This window comes from Colletotrichum scovillei (genome assembly GCF_011075155.1).
Source record: "Colletotrichum scovillei strain TJNH1 chromosome Unknown Contig00006, whole genome shotgun sequence".
In the NCBI taxonomy this organism is placed as follows: domain Eukaryota; kingdom Fungi; phylum Ascomycota; class Sordariomycetes; order Glomerellales; family Glomerellaceae; genus Colletotrichum; species Colletotrichum scovillei.
Window position 1 is genome coordinate 5,567,993 of NW_023336264.1, and position 22,432 is coordinate 5,590,424.

The following is a 22,432-nucleotide window of genomic DNA, read 5'->3' on the forward strand; positions in this document are numbered from 1 at the left end:
CAGAGTGATTTTGGAGGAATTCCGCAACATTGGCCGGATGCCGGTACTTAAACCCAGGTGATAGCCTGCGTCGAAAAACTTCTGCGCTGAGGTAGTCGCTAGTCATGTCGTACGTCGTAGCCAATAAACCTAAACTATTGTTCAAGTCTTGCATGATGACATCGGTCTTGCGTAGTTTGGATAAGCGTGCGTGTCCCCTGAGTGCTTGCTTGCAGGTGTCAAGAGCGATGTCAAAGGAATACTCAGACAAGTACGCAAGTGCCAGAGCATGCAATAAGTTGCACACCACACTGTCCCTGCTGGACTTGGAAGAGGCCAAGCCCATAACGACAGGTTCAGCTAACTTCCAGTTGCCCTGGAAGAAATAACAAATGGCAAGCTGGATCTTGAGGCTGCGCATCGAGATGTAGCTACTCTGGCTGTGCTCTTCGTTGTTTGCGGTAGCTTTCTCGCATCGTGCAAGAGCTTTCTCCAACAGGTCGCCAGCTTTAGTGAAGTCTCGAGCCTTGATGCTCTCAATCGCAATCTGGCGAATGCAGAGAATATATTCCCTACTGAACGCAGCTTCGTCATCATCATCTTCTTCGTCTTCTTCTTCTTCTTCTGGTTTGTCGTCTCCACCAGCGGCAACCTCCAGACTTCTTAGTTCATCCTCGTCATCTGGAGCTGGAGGGTTGCTTCTGACTGGCGAAAAACAAGTTTCTGGAGGTGACAGGTTGTGGAACGAAGTGTTCACTTGCGGAAGCAGCTGTGGAGTCATGGATCCGTTTCGAGTTCGACCATCAACGATGAATCGCTCTATTCTTTCTCGTTGAAACGATGAAAGATGACCTGGCCCACTGAAGCCGGCGGACGATGAGGGTTTCCAGGTTCTTTCGCTGCAGTCTCCTCGTGATGTGCCTGCAGACGAGCTTGCAGTAGAGTAAAAGCCATCTGCCGCTTTCGCCAGAGCTTTCAGGTTCCTAGAAAGTCTTGCGTCGGATAGGCGACTGAAGCTGTGCGTAAACACTTCGGATGGCTTTGCCGATATTTCATGAGCTCGGTCAATAGACTGCCTCAATCTGAATAATTCGTCCATGATCAGAGTGTGGGACATCTTGCTCTTGAGAGATAGCGACCTGTGACTTGACGGATTAGTTGGCCAGGTTCAACAAGAGGCGACTTTTACTAGCTTCTAGAAGGGGATAGTTCGACATATTGACGGTTATACTGACACAGTGATGGTATGAAATATCGTCTGCAAAGCCCCGTTGGACTTGTGAATTTTCTCTTGGAATGCCACTAGTTCATTGCCATGGACTGAGAGGTCGAACATGGCCTTGATCTTCCATCCAAGAGCTCGAGAGCCTGCCGTCTTCTTGACCTTCTCGATGAGCATCTTCAAGTCGTTCAGAGTGGTCTGACAGTCTGCAAGCGCGATGTCGCTTTGCTGCAGCAAGTCTTCTTCAACCTTTGCAAGGTCGTAGGACCGGCAATCTTTCAAGGCCCCTTCTACTGCTTCTAGCAGATTCGTCAGGTTCTTGAGCTCCTCGCAGAGCCTAGTGATTCTGGCATCCACCGTCTTCAGACCATGAATGAAGCCATGCAAGGACTTTGTGAGCTACAACATTCGAAACGCACCCCGTCAGCCTATGTCTTGAACTTGGACTTTAGAATCAACTCACGATACCCGATGCCTCGATCAGGGTGATGATCGAAGCTGTGACAGACAGCGGATCCATGTTCACGTTGCGGAAGTCACTGGCAGACGCAAGTTGGCTTGGTGAACCTGTCACTGAGAGCAAAAGAACCAAAGATTCATATTCAGGAAGGATTTACACGTAGTATATCGCTCAGCAACATTACGGGCCTCTTTCATCGTGCGACTCTGGAAGACGCGGAGTATGCCTTCGACTCTGCCTGAACGCCCCAAGGGGAGAGAGTCGTCACGGGAAATGCAAGAGCCGAAAACCATGCCGCAGGCTTTGAAATACCTCGCATGCAAGGTGAATGACTCAAATGCCAGTCGCGAAATATTTCAAAATTTCAAGGCAGAAATGAAAGGATCTTTGGAAAGGCAATCGGATGCCTCGAAATACACAACCAATGATTTCTGTTGCAGGCGCCACATAGGGCGACGTAAGGCTAGAAGTGGCGCATCGGACTCTCTCTGCATACTTACTTTGTACACGGCCAAGAGTCTTCGGTGTGACGGACGCCGCGAGCCAGCATTCTGACCTACTGAAGTTACCAGAGCGGCCCCCATATTGCAACCCAGAAGCGTCTCTCGTCCCCTGGTTGTTGCTATCGTTGTGTCGCAACACGGCTGAACCGGAGGTTGCGGGCGCATCCTTAGTACTTATAAACCTGCAAGTCTACAAGCACTGCGCATGAGTTTCGTATTACTTATTACACTTGCCAGCCTCAGAGCCTGGAAGGATTCTCTTCACGCCTGAGCTGCCTTGGGTGTGCGTCAGAATGGTGGTCACGCCGCCCCGGCGAGGCCGACGATGCTTTCGGGCCCGGATAAGCCCCATCCCGTCGGCCTTTCTCTGCCTAGAGTCGCGGAGAAGATTCTTGACAATGCAATTTCTTACCAGAGTACGATGAAGACATTCTCAAAACGTTCTGTAACCTTTGCCCGCGGCAATATAGCACTTAGGTTACACCAGGGCAGTTAATGATAGCCCGGAAGACGGCGTTGCAGGCTTTGAGAGACAGGCAGAGTTGTACAGTCCAAGAATCGAACACGGTCACTTGAGATGATTAACGCACCGATACTCATGACTTCATTATGCTCGGGTCGGAGCATGAAGCTAGTGATGGGAGAAACCCGAATACTGGTAGAAAAACAGCAGCATCCCGCCATCATACCACCAAAATCTAACCCTGCCATCTTCTGTACACATCGAACTGCTGGTGCATACGCTCTTCCTGTCCAGGAGTGAACTCAGTCGTGCTAGATCAACAGTCAGTATCTTCAACTCCAATCGGAGAGCCTCAATCACCGCATATTCACTCACCAAGTGTCATCCGAGTAATCCATAAAGTTGTGGATGGGATCCAAACCAGGCGAATCAGGGCAAGAGTCCCGTCCGACAGGGCACCCCGAGCTCCCACCAGCTTGCGCAGGCGTATCGGCAACCTGATCATTAATCCCCTCACAGAAACGCCCATGGAACGTGTGAAGCAGACCAAACCAGTGCCCGACCTCATGAACTGCAACATGCCCCTTTCGCGGTGTCGTGTCGTTGCCGCTGCGGGGTGTCATGCCAGGCATGGAGTCGCCGTTGACCCAGCATCCATCAGTATAGAACTGCTGGCTGCCCTCCTGCACGACACCCGCGAGCGCGCACTGCCCGCCAAGGCTGACGCCCAGGTCCGAGAAGAAGTAGACGTTGAGCGCATCGTAGCCCCCGCGGCGTGTGGCGGTGCGCCAGGCGACGTAGCCTTCAAAGTCGGGGATGCCGATGCCGGATTCCTCGTAGAAGCCCTTGCCGAGGACGTCATCTACGATGCGCGAGACGTTGACGAGGTTCAGCTCGAAGCCGTGCTTGAGGTAGGTTGAGTGCAGGACCTCAAACTTTTGGGATTCGGTCAGTATTTGCTTCTGGCGAGAGCGTCAGCAGGTCTTACCTGGGCATCGACAACTGCGTCGGTGATCCTGTCCTTGTTGGCCACGGTGCTGGTGACGTGAAAGTACACGTCGACCGGCTTGGACTCTTGACGCTTTACGTAGGCTGGGAGCGCAATGGTCGGCGTCTCAATAGCGGCTAAGTCATCGTTGAAGCATCGGAGCGACCCGAGAACCGACGATGCTCCAAAGGAAAGCAGCAGCGCTGCGGCGGCACGCGAAATCATCCTATCGAAAGTCGGTGGAAATTGGCGATGCGGTTCGTGCAGAGGAGCGACACCCTAGAAAGATCTCCACGATTCCCCAGACCCGTCATCGCTACCTGCCTTACCTCTTTATACATAGGGCATTCCCATCAAGAAGGGAAATGACGGCAACGGGCCAAGACAAGACGTCCAACACTGGAGGAGTCCATCGTGAACACGAGGCCTTGGAAGCTTGGCGGACAAGCTTAAATCGCGAGAAAGGTCGACCACTCCACTGCCAGGGCGACGTTATGATCCCCAGGACAGCAAGGATCTCCAGTGAACTGCCGAAATGAGCAACGCCGCCCGAGTCAACGCGCATGAGAACCGCATCGACTCTCGTATTAATTCTCGTGCGCGCAATTGGGGATGGCGATATGTGGTCAGTTGAGAAATAGACGAGACGGGAAATGGCAATTGGAGGTGTAATTCTCAATTATGCGTTCCAATGATTAGAAGAACTGTCCAGCGCTGTAACCATGGTAATCCTGTCACCGCGGAAACTCAATTGATGTCTAAATTTGGCCTCTTGCTGAACCTTTCCGAGCTTCCTCTTTCGATCGCGTTTCCACTGTGCCGCTCTCGCTTGTAGCGTCCAAGTCGCCAAGAGATCGAGTCCTCGAAGTTACATTAAGCACATCAATCCTCCTATTCATACTTAGGTATCCGTAGTCGAGACGGTTTGAGCCTTGTTTGCGGGTCCGCGGATGCGGAGGAGACAGAGGGTGCTCGAACATGAGGTCCGCAACGGAACCGGACACGAACCGATGAAGCCATGCAATAGCACCGGATGTTCATGACGCCGTGATAGTCGGAATCGGGTGTGCGACTGAAGGAATACTTCTTACGGTGAAGGGTTCACAGCAAGGGAAGATCATGGCAGCTCTCAGGCCTTCAACGACAGTCATTTCACCCCACCCGAAGCCATGACGTGAACCTTCCATTAGCCCAGAGTCAACGTTTGAGGGGGCAATGGTCATCACTGGATGGCTTAAGACGCCGCGCCAACTAGCATTGGTTTGGAAACTCTTTTTAAAGGTGCTGTGCTAATTTCAGATGCCCATGAAGGGTGAGGTGACATATGTTTCTATGAACAATCCATACCAGGACATATCCAAATATATACGTGCGAACGGTACAGAAATGTGAAGAGAAGGCGATTATACATGAGTCTACTTAGGTATATACACTAAAGCCGGCCCCTTAACTCCGTGCTTGCTACGTCCGTCATCATCAACTAAGATTAAGCTGTATTTACTTCTTGCACAGGCGATCGGTCTGCTTGGTGAGCCAATCCTCCTGGCGGGCAATGTACCAGTCCTCACTGCCGACGGCGGTGGGGGCGTAGAAGACACCCCAGGGGTCAATCTTCTTCTTGAGAGCGTACAGCTTGGCGTAGTTGGAACCGAAGAAGGCCTGGCCGAAATCGGGCTCCATGACGTCGCCCTCGTTGCCGTAGCCACCACCGCCGGGGGTGATGTTGCGAAGACGGCCCATCCAGTCCTGGGTGATGCGGACGTTGGCGGTCTTAATCTCCTCCTGGGTAGCGGTAGCGCTCCAGCCGCCACCAATGATGGCGAACATGAGAGCCTCACGCCAGGCCGGGTTGGCAGAGCTGGCGGTGACGTCGGAGGGAGCAGCGGCGTTGATGTTGTACTGGATCAGCGCAGAGCCCTCGGTGATAATTCCCTTGAGGGTAGCGATAGTCTCGTTAAGGAGGGCGGGGTCCTCCCAGTTGGCCTTGGGAATGAGACGGTTAGCGGTACGGACGGTGTCGGTACCGACGCTCTCCATGGGGAAGTGGTTCTTCCAAGTGGCGTAGAAGTTGTCGTGCTCAAAGTACTCGGGCTCGACGCTGAAGCCAAGGGCAGCCCACTCGGTGAAGAGAGGCTCGACCATGGCCTTGAAGTCGGTCAGGTTCATGCCGGGAACCAACCAGGGGCGCATGCTCCAGAGGTAGGCACCGTTACCGGCGGGGAAGAGAGTCGAGTATCCGTAGGTCTTCTTGGCAGAGAAGTCGGGGAAGCGGCGCCAGTAAGCCTCCATGGCGGCCCAGAAGACGGTGGAAGAGATGTTCTTCTCGGCGGTGTTGAGGCTCCAGGTAAGACCGGCAAACTGAGTCTTGGGGTAGACTCGGACGGTCATGGAGGTGACGACACCCCAAGTGGCACCACCGCCACCACGGACGGCCCAGAAGAGCTCGCTGTTGGTCTTGTCATCAGCAGTGATGTGGCGACCATCGGGGGTGACAATGTCAACGCTGAGGACCTGATCGGAACCAAGACCGGCGACGGGGCTCATGGGGGAGTGACCACCACCGGCAATGTAGCCACCGGTGACACCGACACTGCGGCACTCGCCGCCAACGGCGGTGTAGCCCTCGTTGTTGGCAGCCTCGTACAGCTCAGAGACCTGGACACCGGCACCGAGCTTGAAGGCAGGGCCCTCGTAGCCACCGGCAGACTTGTAGTTCTTGATGAACTTGAGACCCTTGAGGTTGTGGGTCCAGATGGACAGAGAACCGGCACCGGTGTTCTTGCCCAAGAAATCGTGACCAGTGTTGCGGACAACAAGACGCAGGTTAAGGGTGCGAGCAAAGTTGACGGCAAGCTGGATCTGGGCTACGTTGGTGGCCTTGACGGAGTAGAGGGGGAAGCCGCCAATCTCGCAAGTGCGGTTGTTGGCGGCGTTCTGGGGCTGGCAAGTAGAGCCCTGGTAGAGAGGGGACATAACCGAAGTAGGGTCCTCATCGCTTTTGGATGTTAGTCTGAGGTGCTGGTATCAGTCAAGGCAAGACAACTTACTGAGTGTCGGAGTTGGTCCAGTTGTCGAGGAGGTACTGGCACTTCTCGGCATCGTAGTGCTCACCAGCGTAGCAAGCAGCTCCGAGGGGAACGGTCTTGATGAGGGAGTTGCCAGTCAAGAGGTTGAAGACCTTCCATACGGGCTCGGAAGGGTAGAAGAAGTCGCCGGGGAAGAGCTTGCACTTGTTGTTGGGCTCAGTGCGCTTCTCGATGTTCGAGGCGTCAGCGAACGTAAAGAGCGAAATGTTGCTGAGCTCGAGCTGAGTGAGGTTGGCCAGCACGGCATCAGTCAACTGGATGGTCTCCTCGGGGATGTCTGCCTCGGGGAACTCCTCGGCGGCGGGGGCAACAGTGGCCTCGTTGGCATCTGCAAAACGTGGTCAGCATGGGTGGTGATGGAATCGGCAGAGGATGACTCTGGGAGAGGAGGCAGCTTACCGATGGTCTCACCATCGACGACGAGCCTCTGGGCTCCGACGAAGTTGGCCAGCGGCATGGCCGCGGCGAGCAACAGAGCTCTTCCGAGAGAAGGCATCTTGACAAGAAGGGTAATCTGCTTGTCGAAGAGGATTAAGGATCCTTGCAAGTTGGATGCAAGTGGGATGAGGAGAGGGACAAGAAAAAGAGTTCACGATGGACGTGCTCCTCATCTGGAGATATATACGTCCACGATCATCAACGGCCTCGGACCATTCCATGTCCTGTCAGTTCTCTCCCCGAGTCTCCCCCCACACGTGGCTACATGCAGCATTTGCAAGCTATTGGTTATCAGCCGCATGATGCCTCCCAGGTTGCCGGGATCCACGTTATTGCCACGAGGAACATGGCCTTGGCTACCCGATGCGCATCTTATGTCCGTATAGGCAAAATGAAGACTCCATCGCCAGGAGCTGCTATCAAAGAAGCGGCACCTGGAAGGACCAAAAAGCAGGATGATCATCCTCGAGGGGTGGTTTCCCACTCCCAGCCGAGCCGATGGAGAATGGCATTTCTGCTTCCTTGGGGCTTCGCAATGGCCTAGCAGGGATGCCTGTATACGAAGACTTGGCAGGCCAGGGTTTGGGCGAAATTAATTACTGTCTAGCCCCTAAGTTACCCCCAACGTCTTCCTAGCAAACCGCCGTTTCCGTCGACACACAGCGGCATATTCACGGCACTCGCGGCAGTTTGCTGCGGGTTGGTTCAGTAGCCGTACCTGGAGCCGCGCTGTAGAAGTTGGGCTTTATTTTGCGGAGGCCATCCTTTTTTCAACGTCTGTGGTTCGTTTAGATATGAGATGAAACTACCTTACTACACACAACTCCAACTCCAAAAGTTGCAAACTCGTCAAGACTATCAGAGCTCCTCCCGCAACTGCAACGTAGCAGCCGAAAAGTCCAATGTCGGAGTGGAATCCAAATATTCTTCAATGGCATTGGCTGCCTACTGGCCCCTCCTCGGGGCACAATGTCCCGCCGGTCCTGCATCATCTCAGGGGCACTAGCTTATTCCCTTGCCACTTTGCCAAGCCGCCTATTTTGACACCCACGTCAAAGAGAAGCCGAACGCAGGGAGGTTTTTTTTGAACCTGGAAGCGAGTGCTCTGGAGCTTCTTATCGTTCTAGAATGCACTTGTGAAGTCAAAATCACGCACTGAGGGCCCCTCATCGATACCAAGACTCTCGGGATAGACCCGATCAGAGTAATATCGTCAGCAACCGTGCGCCTTTGACAACGACTCGAACACTTCATTTGATCTATGAGCAGCCCAAATTGGTCTCCCGGGCCCCGACAATGATCACACCGAGCGACCATACTGCCCACCGGCCGTTTGGAAAATCTGCGCCGCTCAAGGCAGTCGAACGGGTGGGAACTCGGAGGATTTCTGCGCCGCCCGTCTGCCTTCTTCAACGGAACGCCACGGTTGCTAGTCAGGCTCGGCGCAGCTAGGATCCATTTTCCTGTTCTTTGCAGCGATACACACCCCAACCGTAGACGTACGCATTTCTAGTCACTGACTCTCTCTTGCCTGTGTGCCTGTAAACTTTGTTGGTTCAGGTTGGGAACTGGTTGGTCGAACTTGGCCCTTTTGTCTGCCCTCTCTTCATCTCAAACCACTCTGAGTAACTTTCTGAACCCTGCCCACTGCAGATTTCGGATCCCTCCAGACAATGCGTGTCTTGGAATGTGCTGGCATACTTCATTGGTCCGGGGAAGTGAGGCGCTCTGCATAACAAGCGAATATGGGGAATGGAAGGGCGATCCTTCTTGATCAGAGATGATGAAGGGAGAGACCGAAGAGGGGATCCTTCCGCGGGTCAGCCGAAAACTTTGACTTGCTCAGCTCCTCTGGGCGGCAGGCTGTTGGATCCGTGTGTCGAGATCTGCCATTTGGTGCTGGTTGGCTAATATAGAGGAAGGTCGTATTTCGTCTTGGTGCTATTAATCCGCACGAAACGAGAAAGTCTTGGGCAGCAAAAAGATTTCGGTACAGAGTATAGAACATTAAAGGATTTCCCGATTCCCATAAGGCTGCGATGGGACCTGTTGCCTCTTCTCCGGATCTCCTCTTCCACTGGTGATCTTAGTCCCAGTCGCTCCGTCCCGACTACCGCAAACCTTTAGTCCGAGTCTTTTGCGCGTTCTCGCAACTAATCGACCTTTCCGAAGCGGATACCGTCACAGATCTGGCCGAGATGCCATTTCATCTACTACCTCGAGGCGCGCCGCCGCATCCCGATGTTTTGACGATACCCACACCTCCACTTCAGGAGACTGCAATCATCATCATTTTCTTCTTTCCAGCTCTATCGGTTTGCACGTTTGGACTGCGGGCGTATGGTCGGATAAGCACGCGTCAATGGGGACTAGGTATGGTGTCAGCATGAATTCGTTATTGCTTGAGGCTTACAATAAACCATTAGATGATTGGCTATGTGGCCTAGCCTTGGTACGAGCCTCACCCTATATTTCCCTATGGGACATATGGAGATAATCTTGGTTGAGGATGTAGCTAATGCTTAAACAGCTATTTGCAGTCTTAATGACACCTCCTCTGTTCATGTGTAAGTGGAACGTAGTTAAAGGACTGGCGGCCTAGCTAGTAAGCTGACACTTTCGGAACTCAGTTGTCAAACTAAATTATTTCGGATGGAGAGCTGTAAATGTCCCCGAGGATTTCGACAACAAGGCCGGGTTGTGGTGGAACTTCTTGGTACAGATGGCCTACAATCCAGTGCTCGCTTTGGTCAAAGCATCGGTATTGGTATTTCTACTCCGACTAGGTGGCCAGAAGCGAGGCGTTCGAACCGCAATCATCGGACTCAACATTTTCAACGCATGCCACGCAGTTGCTGTATTCTTTACCGCCTTATTCCAATGCCTACCGATGGAGGCCAACTGGGACTTTTCTCTGCGAGGCCAGCCGGGCACAAAATGCGTCGACAACTCGTTTCACGTCATTGCATCTTGTATCACGATCGTCTCGGACCTCCTGGTACTCGCCTTGCCCTTTTGGATATTTCTCGGGCTCAAAATGCCCTTGGCGGCCAAAATGGCAGTCATTGGGGTTTTCCTGATGGGTCTTGTGTAAGTGAAATTTCCAAGTGACAATAACCCTTGGTCAAAGCTAATTGATTTCGGATTAATAGAGTTACGGTTGTTGCTGTCATCCGAGTCATCCAGATCTACAAGCTATTCTTCGTCCCATCACCTCCAGGAACCGATCACTTCCACAACATTGGCCTTGTGAGCTCTACCGTTGAGGTCAATCTGGCTATTTTCTGTGCCTGCATTCCTGCATTGCGCCCTCTATTCCGCCGATGGATGCCGAAGCTGTTCGGCGGTACGACCAAGAAGACGACCGGTAAAGGATATTACGGGAAATACGCGACCGGCTCATTGCGGAATCCAACCGGGGTGCAAGAGAGCAACGATATTACACTCAAAGAGATGCGCTCAAGAGCGCACTGCACGGAAATACGCAGTGTCTCTCCATCGGGTTCTGAAGAGGAAATCATGACATACAACGGAATTGTCAGAACCACAAACGTCAACGTTCAGTACGAATCCAACACCAGCGTAAACGACTCGGAATCTCGACACTCAAGCGAGTATAAAACGATCGACAAACCAACGAAGGGGGCAGCTTTCTGAGCTGGAGACGATGCTTGAAACTTTAATCGGTGTTCTCGGGCGTTGTGGATCGCGGGACATCCCGCCAGGGTTTCAATAATACCACTTGTTGGATCTGCCGGGTGCGAGCAAGTAAGCATTTACTAGTCCGCACCATACACGGCTGCAGTTCGCTGCCATTTTTTGCACGTTTATACTAAATACCTTGGATACCCTTCTATAATTTCAATTTGGTTTACTGTTGATCTGCTGAGATTCAAGACGCCATCGATGATCGTGTGATCTTGCCTATCAGTGGACCTGAATCTCTCGGCGGTCTACTACGCAAGAACCTGACTGAATCAGAGTGCGTGAGTGCATATTATGAGTTCGTTCTCCCTTGCCAAAGAGGTACGGAGCCCGACTCCATTCCCTCCCGACTACAACTCTAATTCTCGACTCCTCAGTGGTTGTGCCCTTGCCCATCCTGGGTTTTCTTATTAGGTCGAAACTCAACTACATGATGCGGGCTTGGCGTCGGTGCCTGCGAACGCTTAGTGGAGAGATTGGTGCAGGGTCTACGCGTTGTCTCCATCCTTTGCGATCTCCTTATGTGCAGTCAGCGATTTTATGAAAACTTACAAAGTGTATTTGGGTAGCACTGAGCCCGCCGGCAGGGCTAGGAGCTACATAGTCCCGGCAGAAGGGTTTCCAACGAAGGTTTCAATAACACTAGAGAAGACGTGATAGAAGCGGACTGGCACACTAGCTGAGATTTGAGGCGTCCTCAGCAAGAAGTCTTCACCTGAATCGTAGTCTCTGGCTATTCACCTTCCCACAATGGAGCGATTTTCTTCTCGTCAAGAAAGACGCGCTTTCGGCCCCATCCCGCCCAACTTAGAGAGAATGAGGCGATGGAGATTCCGCAAGTGAGACTCCTTCTGGCAGTGATTGACATGGACATGGACAAGAGGACCTTGTCAAGTGTCGGCCCAAGGAATTAGCCAATTTTGACAGGCAATGACAGCCCGCGACGGGCCCAGGACCCCGACACTAGAAGAGCCGGCCCCGCTGTGGTCTGACACGACTAGCGGTGCAGAGAACCTAGATCCTGGGATTGTGGGAAATGGAACTTCCCTGCCTGCCGAATGTTCTTCGGACTGGACACCCATTTCCTGCTGCCCAGGTGGGCGGGCGCCGACGTGGGCAGACGCTCGGTGCCATTGGGCCTTGGAGAAAGAAGGGATACCACGACGGGGTCGACGGAGACCAGGGTAATCTTAACCTTGTTCAGACGAACGATTCCGTGCGGAAACTTGACAGGTTGGCCGTGATGGTTCGGGCGCCCGCATCTCGCGGTTGCAATGTTGCATGAACTGCTGAAACCTGCCAGTACTAACACGACCAAACGTCCGGAAGCCTATTGGGCTTCACAAGCATCCAGCCAAAGAGACAACAGCATGCGTAGTCCGCCCCGGTGTGCAGTTGCCGAAATTCAAACCTGCAGTTGGGGATCGATGGTCTCCGTTTTCCGTACAACTTGCAAGGTTGGGATGCAGGCCAAGGCCGCTGATCTTTCCCTCTGTTCCCTTCCCGCGGATTCGTGGGGATCGGTGCAAAAACTTCAAACTTGACCGCTGAATGGCTTTTGCATTTGCGATGTCTAGAAGCACAGGACTCAGGGCAGATCAGAATGCGGAGCGAATAGGCTTTGGTTGATCTTTGCTTGGCTTGATCAGCGTATCAAGGGCATCGAACCGAAGCTTTGGTTAGGTGATCCGGGATACATGGGCTTTATTCATAGATTTCTAACTGAAAAGTCTATCCCCGCACAATTGAGATCTTGCACGGCCATGACTGGTAGAATTCAAGGGCCTGGAGTCGCGTTGGCTGATGGATCCCCAATTACCTTCCCGCGAGCGAGATAGAGAATTTCTGCATTTTCCAGCTCGTCATAGTCTAGCAAAAGACAAAAAAAAAAATAAAAACGTTTGATGATAAACGGGGCCCGTGAAGCAGACAAGCCTACGGGTAATAGGTGTGCCATCCATGCTGTGCAGATGTTTTACGATACAGGACCTTTCCCATATCAGTACCGACGATCAACTTCAAGGACCGTCTCTCTGACGCCCATATGAGTCTCTAATGTACGAGAGAAATTTGACGTTGAGCAATCTAGATCTCAAACGTACTTCTGCATGCAGGCTTGGACGTGATCATAGTCCATAGAAAAACAGCACCGTTGTTTCCAGTCTCTAGAGCAGTAATCTCCACATGATGATTCGCTATTATGTCTTGTCGTGCGGCTGAAAATTCTCAAGAAGCTCCCAGAATCATACAAGACGCCAGAAGATGTCTCACTCGTACTTGAGCCAAAGAGATGGCATGATTGCTACCTATCATATTTAGGTGAACGTTTCTGGGTCCTTTTTCTCAATTTTCACTGCATACCACCTTGTTGGTCAAGATATGTATGAAATAACCGCAAACGCAAAATGGCTGTCAGTCAAGTTTGTTTTGCTTGGTGTCTGCTGTTGTGGCGCCTCGAAGATCTCCGGATGCAGGCAAGTTGAACCGCCACATTCCTCTCAATCAGTATCGACTGATGATCTCGCGGGACCAGCCGAAAGCTACCGAGTTTGCGCATTCCTGCGATATTGTTTTGATGGTTTCATGTCTGTTCTAGCAATAAGCCTACAATCTTTGCCACGTGGAAGGGGAGGTGTTGGAAATTTAAGAGGACCGGTCCCCTCGAGGGAAAGTCAACCATCAATACCACCAGTGCTTGTAATTTTGGTACCTACTCTGATCACAATGCGTCCTCTTGCTTTAGTATCGACTTTACTCACTGCTCTTGCAGCGGTGACCAGTGGGTCATTTCTATCTCCTAGAAGAGAGATAGCATTGTGTCTCTGCGAAGATGAAGCATGGGATATCACAAGACGGTGGCTCAGCGTTTTCTCAACCCCTGGCGTATCTAGCAAGGCGGAGCTGGCGACGATCGTTTCTCAGAATCTCACGAGCTACGACGACGCATTTGGTCCTCCAACTATCGGCATCGATGGACTCTGGGCCGCCCTGACAGCACCTGGCAACGCCCCAACAGCCAATGTGACGCAGACGCCCAATTTCATCCTACATACTTGCGTCCAGATTGCGTACAACTGGCAGTACACCGCTGTTACAACTGTATATAACTCGTGAGTCTGACGCTTATGATCCAAGGGGAAAATAGAATGTTAATATTGCTTCAAGAACGGTACCGGTTGGAACTCCAGTTGCATTTACTGGGAATGATATCATCCGAATTGATCTGGCGACGAGACTGATATCTAATGCCACTTCCGTTGGAAATTGGATTGTACTTGCCCAACAACTGGGAGAATCATGTACTGTTTAATGGAATCCTTCTAATCTCTGTCAAATGGCCCTTATTACATCTATATCTCGGGCCTAGTTCCGTTACACTAAATGCCTACTTACCTGAAGTAGCTTCAATCTTGCAAAGCAACATGGAACGACCCTTTCATCTAATCAGACCCTAACACACTCCTGATTATCTAAGATATACGCATGTCGTGAATGGAAACTAGGCTAAGTTCCGAGGAAGTGATGTTATTCATTGGCACCGAATGATCCAGGATTGCCTTGATTCACCAACACCGAGTTGCTGATGTATGAACTAAACCAAGTATAAAGATTTAGTTCATGGCCACACTCATGCGGCCTTAAGAAAGGGCATCAATCACTTCTAATCCAACGAGAACAATGAGCGCACGACCACCTAATTACCCTGGCCTAGGCCACGAGAATGATGATACCGCCCGTCGTCCTCTTCAACACCGCCAGCCTGACGATCCACCTCCTGCCTATGAAGAAATTCAGACCTCTCCTACCCAAGATGAGTCTCAGCAAACCCCAACCATAGAATCGGTGACATTCGGCTTATCAACATGGCCGGATAGCGCAGCACCATACATGGCACTTAGCAAACACAGGCCGTCAAACCCGGAGAGGAAGAGAATGGACATGGTTTATAAGATTCGCTACGGCAAGAAGATGTGCGAGTTCATCCTTTACTGGTACCCGCCTCCAGTCTCACGGTTTCCGGACAGCCGCAGAAGACGGGCAGAACAAAGATATCTAGAGCACTTCGAAGACCTGTGGATGGAGTCTCCGACCCCTGAGGCTTCCCCCCACTTCCTCCCAGTGCTCAGGCAGCTTGACGCGGCGATTGTTCACACCATGATGTCGCAAGAAATCCACCTGGAACAGTCAGATAGGCCCTGGAAGTGCCAGATCATTGACCAATTTGAAGACCCACACCCCACAATGTATGCGATGGTATGGACCGAGGGGTGGGCTGACTATCGTCACCGGGAGGTTCTGGCGGTTGCAGTATACAACGGGTCGGACGTCCATGTCATCCACGAGGACAGGCCTGGTCAGTGAGGCCAACACATAGTATGGGTAGGTGAGACACAACAAATTACTACCAGTAGTGATCCACAGTCTAAGGCAGTTCAATAGAAAGCGTGGCAGAGTATTACAAAGCTGCAAGGAACTCTGCCCATCCGAGCCCAAACCCCAAGGTCTCCAGCCGTATCAAGTTCGAACATGACCATTGAACGTAGATCAAAGCTGAGAGGTGATGAATGGATCCGTAAGAAGATTGCTTGTATATATAATCGATAAACCGTAACGCCATATACGCTGAGTATGCTACTTGATGCAATTCTCATTACCTGGCTAGACCTGCCCATGCCCCCTGATATTAAACCCTCAACTCCCTGCATACCGCCTCAGAAGATGGGCGAGTCAGTCTCATCTACGATCTGAACCTTGATGCTGCCGTTCCTGTAGTCTGACGCGAGAGTAAGGGCGTCGACGGCCTTCTCGAGAGGGAAAGTGTGAGAAATGAGGCTCTTGAGGTCGAGGATGCCGCTGCTCAGGCATGCGATGCCGGCGGGCCATGTGTCGCGGTATCTGTTGATGAACTCAAGCTTGATCTAGAGAAATCCTGTTAGTCCTCGGCTCTGGTTAGTCTGTATGCATGTCGACCTACCTCGGCAAGAGAAATGTGCATAAATGGCAAGTTGTTCATAATCTCCCTTCCAACACCAATAACCATTACCGTACCACCGCGACGAACAGTGAAAGCGGCAGTGCAGATACTACTCTCGACACCAGTGCACTCAAGCACCGTTCTGGGAGCGCTGTACTCGTCGTCGCCAAACAGCTTGCGAATAGCCTTGCCGTTGCCCTCGTTGCCGAGCGCGGGGTCAATCTTGTACGTAATGACACTCGGAACCAACGTCTTGGCGAAGGCGAGGCGGGAGGGCTCGATATCTGTGATGACGAGCGGGTGAGCGCCTGAGGCCCGGGCCGCGGCGAGGGTGACGAGGCCGATAGGGCCTGCACCGCATACGACAGCGCCGACGCCGAGGGAGAGGCCTGCGGTGCGGATACCGTGCATACCGACGCTCAGGGGTTCGAGGAGAGCGCCCTCGGCGTAGGAGATGTTGTCGGGAAGCCTATACAGAGTCCGGTGTTAGGTACATATCTACATATATCCAATTGAGATACTCTCAGAGGGTAAGCTCGACTTACTTGTGAAGCCACTTGGCCGGGTGGCACTTGTATCGCTGAATCGTGCCGTGGTATGGGTAAACACCAGAGAACTGAACATCTTCGCAGAGGTTGTACCGTCCGTCGACGCAGAGGAAGCATTCACCGCAGGGCACGCCAGGTTCGATCGCGACGCGGTCGCCCGCTTTGAGGTTCTTGATGCCTTCACCGACGCGAATAACGACGCCTGCTGCTTCGTGACCGATGATGCAGTCTCCCTCGAATACAAGCGTTCCGATGCGGCCCGTCTTCCAGAAGTGGATGTCAGACCTGCAGAACGTTCCAAAAGTCAGCCCCGAACTTCAAATATCCTTTCGTAGAGGGAACCTGCGCTCCAGTCGTACTAAGGCGGGTTGCGCGTTCGACAAATATGAACGTGACCAGCGAAACTTACCCGCATACTCCGGTAGCCTTGACGTGGACCAATGCCTCTCCCGCCTTTGGTGCGAGAACGGGCGCCTCCTCTGCCTTGAGCTGATGATCGGCTGTGACTACAAGCGAAGGATTTGGCAGCGGCGCCTGGATGGTTTCTTGGTCGGCACTGACGGTGGTAGGCTCGGGGTGATGGTGGTGGTTGTGTTGCTTCAACTCTGTTACAACGACGACGCCATTAGACTTTGTGGGCGCAATGCCATTGACAGGCGCCTCTGGCGATATCGTGGTAGCGACCATCTTGCAGGTGGTTGGCGTCCGGGAATAAAACGAAAGGGAGATGACAGTGACTTGGAGAAACGACTGCTTTTTCAAGTAGATGGACAGCTGCTAGCCAGGTCGAAACGATGTAATTGGGATCAACACGGAAGAGAGAAACAAATGTTCAAGGATAGTCGCTGGAAGAAACGTGATGTGAAAGGGGAAACGGCTGGAAATCTAATCTGACAAGAATCGTCGTGGAGGCGCTCCTATCCTATAGACCGCCATGCGTCCCGTCCCGTCAAACAATTATTATTTTTTCAACGTCGTGTGATACCCTTCTGCCGGTAACAATGTCCGAATTTCCAACAGCTCAACATAGCTAAGGGTCTGGGCAACATGCGGGGAACCGACCGAGCGACTAAGGATGCCTTTTCTGTCGCGCCTTCGTCAAGTCGTTGCCTGATTGGGATATGTTAAGCACCACCCGGCAGTTCTAGATCATTGCGCCGGGGAACATGCCGGCTGCGTATAGTTCGTCCAGATGATTGGGTCTGGATCATGGGAAGCGGTTCGTTTTGTCACCCCCGAAGCCGCCGAGTTCCGAGCCGTCATCGATGCGGGTTCGGCGAAAGACAGCACGGTCAATTCGACGTAATCGGGGAATAATCAGAGCCTTAGTACTTGAAGATGGCAAGCAAGTGCACTCTTGTTGTTGGAATAGATACTTGTCACTCATCCGAAACAGGCGCAAGAAAATACGAATGAGGTCGTGATAGTTGGGAAAATTGTTTTCATTAATTCGTAGCAGGTTCTATGACTACCAAGCCCGTCAAGGTTGTTTTTATCCAAATCCATACATCACCACAACGCTCATCTCAGACTTCGCTTATGCGAAGATGCGCAGAGGGCGCTGGGGCAGGTAGAAACCAGGGTCGTTGAAGCGGAGACCACGGTCAAGGTCAGAGATGGACTCGATCTCCTCGGCCGTCAAATCGAAGCCGTTAACCTCGAGGTTCTGCTTCAGGCGGTGCTGGCTGTTGCTCTTGGGAATAACAGCGACGCCGCGCTGGGTAGCCCAGCGCAGCAGGACCTGCGCGGGGGTAACCTTGTACTTGTCCGCGATCGCCTTAATGGCATCGACCTCGAAGAGGCCCTGGGCACCGGTGGCGCGCTTGTTGGAGATCTCGAGGAAGGACTGGGGGCCAAAGGAGGAGTAGGCCGTGACGGCAATCTTGTTCTCCTGGGCCATGGAGATGAGGTCGGGCTGAACGAGGTACGGGTGGTGCTCGATCTGCAGGGCGGAGATGGGGTGGCGGGCGTAGGACTGGATGTCGTACAGGGACTGAGCCTGGAAGTTGGAGACGCCGATGGACTTTGCGATGCCCTCGTCTGCGATCTGCTCCATGCACTCCCAGGTCTCGCGAATGGGGACGTTGTCGGGCTCGACGATGGTCTGCGCGGCGTCCATCCACCAGCACTTTGTGTCTCCGAGTCAGCAAATCTTTGGTTAGAATGATGGCGACATTCATGAACTTACGGGGTACTCGAGCTTGGAGGGCTCAATGTACTTGAGGGCAACGGGGAAGTGAATGAGGAACAGGTCAATGTAGCCCAGGCCCCAGGTCTCGTTCTGCTTCTTCGCCATGGCGACGGCATGCTCCTTGCGGTGGTAGTTGTTCCACAGCTTGGTGGTGATGAAGATGTCTTCACGCTTCACCAAGCCGTCGGCGATGGCGCGGCGAACACCCTCACCGGCCTCCTTCTCATTCTGATAGTCGTAGGCGCCGTCGAAGAGGCGGTAACCGGTCTTGATAGCCTAATTGATTACAATCACGGGTTAGAAAACATGGTTACTCGTGTATAGAGCTGAGTGCTGAAATAAAACTCACGTTGTAGACGGTATCGGCGCAGGTCTCACGGGGAACCTTCCACAGACCGAAGCCTACGAGGGGCATCTCACGGCCGGAAGCGAGAGTGATGGTGTCCTTGCCCATTATGAAGATTTTACAAAGGGGGTATAGATACTAGAGTGACAGGAAGAGAAGTTGCGTGATGTATGAGATGAGTTTGCTCTAGAATGACGAGCTTTGAGTTCTAATATTCTCTGTGACAAGATTCTACTTTTTTTTTCTTGCGTTTAACCCCGCCCTCAGTCAAAAAGCGCACACAACCCCGCCTCCGTCAGTAGAGCGCCCATCCCTCCGGCTGTTCTTCTGAGCATCATCATGGAGGGGTTAAGAATGAGAGGCAAGGTGGTAGAGCTTACCGGATATGGCAATCTCAAGCACTGATGATTCAGAAAAGGGCATGTATCCCCGCGCTTAGCGTCCCCCGGTTTGACTCGTGTTCGACTGGGTGCCACGAGGGGTTAGAAGCCCGCTTAAGGAGACGAAGCCTACCTCATGGTTGAATGGGAATTGTGAGCCGAGTGTCTAGTCGTTATTAGCAAATAGACTCAAGAGAAGTACATCGATAGCATCGGAAGTTGTCCGGGCAGAGTAAATCTCAGAATTGAAGACTCGTCGCGTATTAACCGCACACTTACTGAATGTCGTCTCACTCGCCAAAGCATGAGAACCATCCCATCAGTGATCAAACCCCACGGATAATATCCACAAACAGCATTGTCCCTGCAAACGCTTATCCCGAACCGCACTCGCGTCAACTGAGCCCGACTTGTCGCCGTAACCCCGTCCTTCCCCTGTTCCACACGCACCAACTTTCTCCAGAGACTCCAGCAAAGCTCTTTCTTCCCCGTCCAAGCTCACAGAGTTCCTGGAGGCAAGCCCGTACCTCGGGAAACCCTCCACTATTTGTTGGGGACCTTTTCCGCCTTCCCAATCCGACAAGATTATCCCCCCCAGCCGCCGTTGTCCGTTCTTCAGCCATGGGCACACAACAAGCACCCCAAACATAGCAGCCGGTTGCGACAATGACGGATGATACGGATTCAGTATCAGCAAGCGGCTCTGGAGCAGGAGCAGGAGCAGGAGCAGGAGCAGGAGGTTCGAAACAGAGACACAAGAGGACGCGGACGGGGTGTATGAAATGTCGGGTCCGACGGCGCAAATGTAAGCCTCTCTCTCACTTTGTCCATGTCTCTTTTCTTATTGCTCGTAAATGTTGTCCAAGACCCACTGAGATGTTATCTCACCGAGCAGAGCTGGCATGACGTCGCATGACACTGCAGCTTAGCTATGTTTACTCGGTGACGCTTCATCGAGTTATTGTTGACACTCTTTATTGACCAAACGTAGGCGATGAAGGGAAGCCACGATGTCAGCGCTGCATCGACGGAAACTTTGAGTGCCACTACGGTCCCAGACTGACGTTCTTGAATAAGAATGCATTGACGGTGTCACCTTCGCCCAAGGTGCCCGATGCGACAACGCCAAAATACTCGCGCCTTCAGGTCCGTAAACAACTAGGAACCATCACCCGGCTTAGTGTTTCTCGACTTACACATAGATCTAGTTCGTAGGTGCCGGGTCGTCCAAACAAGCCGCCAAAGATCCGTCATTACATGCATCGTCTCCGCCGCGCGAGCAACACGGAGTCAACGGGAATATCGCAAACGATCTGAACCGCAACCACTCATCTCTACCGCCACCGCCGCCTTCGCAAACACCAACGCAAACGGTGATAACCTTCCACGTAGATACTCAACCCCCAGAACCATCGGCAGCGGCGGCGACTAAACCATCACCTCTCGAGCCGAGCCTCGCGACACTGAATCACGGCCGCCAGCACCCGCCGCTCGAGCAATGGCGGCCACCTCAGAGTCTGGGTAGCCTCGGGAGTCACGAGAGCCTCTCATCACCGGTGCGAAATCTCGATATTGCGGGGAAGCTGACGCGGCCATCACCAAATAATGACGCTGCCTACGAGACGGCCTTAAATGTCTTGCTGTCGCTCGGAAACGAAGGGCCAGCGGGGCTAGGTCAGTCGCCTGATCATGGCTCCGGGTCCTTTGCGGTTGGTGGTGGTGATAGTATTGGGGTGGTGAGCCCCGGAGAGATGATGTCGCTGTCGCCGAACTCAACGAGGGAGAGGAGAGGGTCTGGCGTGTCTGCGGCCGGCGGCATTTCGCAAGATCGCCTGCTGCAGCTGTTGCGTCACTTTAGGTACCAGGTCGCGCCATGGGTGAGTCCAACACCAAGCCTAGTGTGTATGAGGGTTTGGTCCTTGAATTGCTAATAATGATTGTTTCGCAGCTTGACTTGTGTGATATGGGACAAACCTTTGGTCTCTACGTTTCTCGCCTCGCCATCGAATCCGAAGCGGTTCTTCACTCGCTTCTTGCTGTTGCTGCAACGGCACAGCAGGCCGATCTGCGCATCGTATCCGGTGACGTCGAATACCTCAAGTCTCTGGCTGAGGCGAAACCTTTTCAGCTCAGCGGACCGGTCATCAACGACAGCGATCTGGTCCACTTGACTTTATCTACGGCATGCCGATTCATTTCCAACATCCCCAGCGGCTGGAATAGCCTGTCTAATAGCATAGATCACAACTTTTGGAACATGGCGCTGGCGGAAGCAACTCCAAAGACCGTTTCGATATTATCAGTATTGGTTCGACTAGGTACACTCACCGCTCCGACATCCCCTTCCTGATGTACGAATCACATCACAGCTAGTCAAAGACTAACAAAAAGCAGAACTTGCAGCCGCACTCGTAACCGGGGCCCCCATCTCGATCCCCGAACACCTATCCTACAACCCGCTCCCACAACAGTGGAACTCCTCCACCATCGCAGAGACAATCTTCCAATACACCATCGAACCCCTCCTCCTCTGCGCAAAAGTAATCAACTTCTGCTCAGGCAGCTTCTCACCACAGACCCCAGCCGATCTCGACCTCGGCGGCGGCGTCCCGCTCACGCCCGTCCACCGCTGGACGATGCTTAGCGACGCCCTCGGGTCCTGGTACACCAACCGGGCGCAGGAATTTCGCCCCATGGTGGAGATGGACGGGGGCGACGAGACGCTCTTCCCTGTAATCCTCTTCACTAATGGTGCCGCCGTTTTTGCGAACCAGCTGTATCATACAGCCATGTTGCTGTTGCTTCAAAACAAGCCGCGGACGTTGCAGGCGGCGACGGCGGCGGGTAAGAAGTCGTCGTCGTCGTCGTCCATGTCGCCGCTTTGGCATGCTCAGCGCGTCTGCGGGATCGCGCTGAACAATGACCGGAGAGATAGTTGGGATCTTTGCTTGGTTGCGTCGCTGTATCTGGCGGCGCAACGGATGACGTATGAGCCTCAGCAAAAGGCGATTTTGGGGTGCTTTGATCGTATCAAATCCACGACTGGATGGAACGTCGACGGGTTTTCGACGAAAGTTCGTGAGGATTGGGGGTTGATGTAAATAATCATGGTTTGTGGACGCGGGCACACCACGTTCCCCTCTAGCCA

The 22,432-nt window shown here is 52.8% G+C and overlaps 8 protein-coding genes across 8 annotated transcripts; 3 read left to right on the plus strand and 5 right to left on the minus strand.

Moving 5' to 3' along the window:
- Window positions 1-1,204: 1,204 nt before the first annotated feature.
- HER10_EVM0012058 (uncharacterized protein) lies at window positions 1,205-1,721 on the minus strand (the record flags this gene model as incomplete). The annotated part of the gene is made up of 2 exons (XM_035481461.1): window positions 1,205-1,600; window positions 1,665-1,721. The coding sequence occupies 2 exons, from the start codon at window positions 1,719-1,721 to the stop codon at window positions 1,205-1,207; spliced, it is 453 nt and encodes a 150-aa protein (XP_035333456.1).
- Window positions 1,722-2,862: 1,141 nt separating this feature from the next.
- Window positions 2,863-3,840, minus strand: HER10_EVM0004630 (metalloprotease MEP1; the record flags this gene model as incomplete). The annotated part of the gene is made up of 3 exons (XM_035474266.1): window positions 2,863-2,938; window positions 3,003-3,562; window positions 3,616-3,840. The coding sequence occupies 3 exons, from the start codon at window positions 3,838-3,840 to the stop codon at window positions 2,863-2,865; spliced, it is 861 nt and encodes a 286-aa protein (XP_035332524.1).
- Window positions 3,841-5,112: 1,272 nt separating this feature from the next.
- Window positions 5,113-7,306, minus strand: HER10_EVM0003585 (uncharacterized protein; the record flags this gene model as incomplete). Its single annotated transcript, XM_035473257.1, has 3 exons — window positions 7,101-7,306; window positions 6,663-7,029; window positions 5,113-6,610 (listed from the first exon to the last, which is right to left on the minus strand). Exons 1-3 carry the CDS (start codon window positions 7,195-7,197, stop codon window positions 5,113-5,115), a joined length of 1,962 nt encoding a protein of 653 aa, XP_035332404.1. The 5' UTR covers window positions 7,198-7,306.
- Window positions 7,307-9,337: 2,031 nt separating this feature from the next.
- Window positions 9,338-10,796, plus strand: HER10_EVM0006045 (uncharacterized protein; the record flags this gene model as incomplete). The annotated part of the gene is made up of 5 exons (XM_035475642.1): window positions 9,338-9,512; window positions 9,566-9,591; window positions 9,670-9,706; window positions 9,770-10,229; window positions 10,292-10,796. The coding sequence occupies 5 exons, from the start codon at window positions 9,338-9,340 to the stop codon at window positions 10,794-10,796; spliced, it is 1,203 nt and encodes a 400-aa protein (XP_035332715.1).
- Window positions 10,797-13,503: 2,707 nt separating this feature from the next.
- HER10_EVM0010489 (uncharacterized protein) lies at window positions 13,504-14,262 on the plus strand. Its single transcript, XM_035479946.1, has 2 exons — window positions 13,504-13,954; window positions 14,010-14,262. Exons 1-2 carry the CDS (start codon window positions 13,569-13,571, stop codon window positions 14,152-14,154), a joined length of 531 nt encoding a protein of 176 aa, XP_035333252.1. The 5' UTR covers window positions 13,504-13,568; the 3' UTR covers window positions 14,155-14,262.
- Window positions 14,263-15,556: 1,294 nt separating this feature from the next.
- On the minus strand, window positions 15,557-17,054 carry HER10_EVM0006879 (sorbitol dehydrogenase; the record flags this gene model as incomplete). The annotated part of the gene is made up of 4 exons (XM_035476452.1): window positions 15,557-15,763; window positions 15,820-16,288; window positions 16,365-16,652; window positions 16,777-17,054. 4 exons carry the CDS (start codon window positions 17,052-17,054, stop codon window positions 15,557-15,559), a joined length of 1,242 nt encoding a protein of 413 aa, XP_035332811.1.
- An 850-nt stretch (window positions 17,055-17,904) lies between these two features.
- Window positions 17,905-19,012, minus strand: HER10_EVM0001851 (aldo/keto reductase; the record flags this gene model as incomplete). The annotated part of the gene is made up of 3 exons (XM_035471586.1): window positions 17,905-18,495; window positions 18,556-18,834; window positions 18,908-19,012. 3 exons carry the CDS (start codon window positions 19,010-19,012, stop codon window positions 17,905-17,907), a joined length of 975 nt encoding a protein of 324 aa, XP_035332213.1.
- A 938-nt stretch (window positions 19,013-19,950) lies between these two features.
- HER10_EVM0010560 (uncharacterized protein) lies at window positions 19,951-22,408 on the plus strand (the record flags this gene model as incomplete). The annotated part of the gene is made up of 5 exons (XM_035480016.1): window positions 19,951-20,089; window positions 20,276-20,430; window positions 20,493-21,161; window positions 21,233-21,602; window positions 21,679-22,408. 5 exons carry the CDS (start codon window positions 19,951-19,953, stop codon window positions 22,383-22,385), a joined length of 2,040 nt encoding a protein of 679 aa, XP_035333265.1. The 3' UTR covers window positions 22,386-22,408.
- Window positions 22,409-22,432: the final 24 nt, after the last annotated feature.

What these genes read in the sequence shown, in the direction of transcription:
- HER10_EVM0010489 (XM_035479946.1), top strand. Translation starts at nt 13,569, where the DNA reads ATGCGTCCTCTTGCTTTAGTATCGACTTTACTCACTGCTCTTGCAGCG. An exon ending in GTTACAACTGTATATAACTC is followed by an intron (nt 13,955 to 14,009) that starts GTGAGTCTGACG and finishes TATTGCTTCAAG; the next exon opens with AACGGTACCGGTTGGAACTC.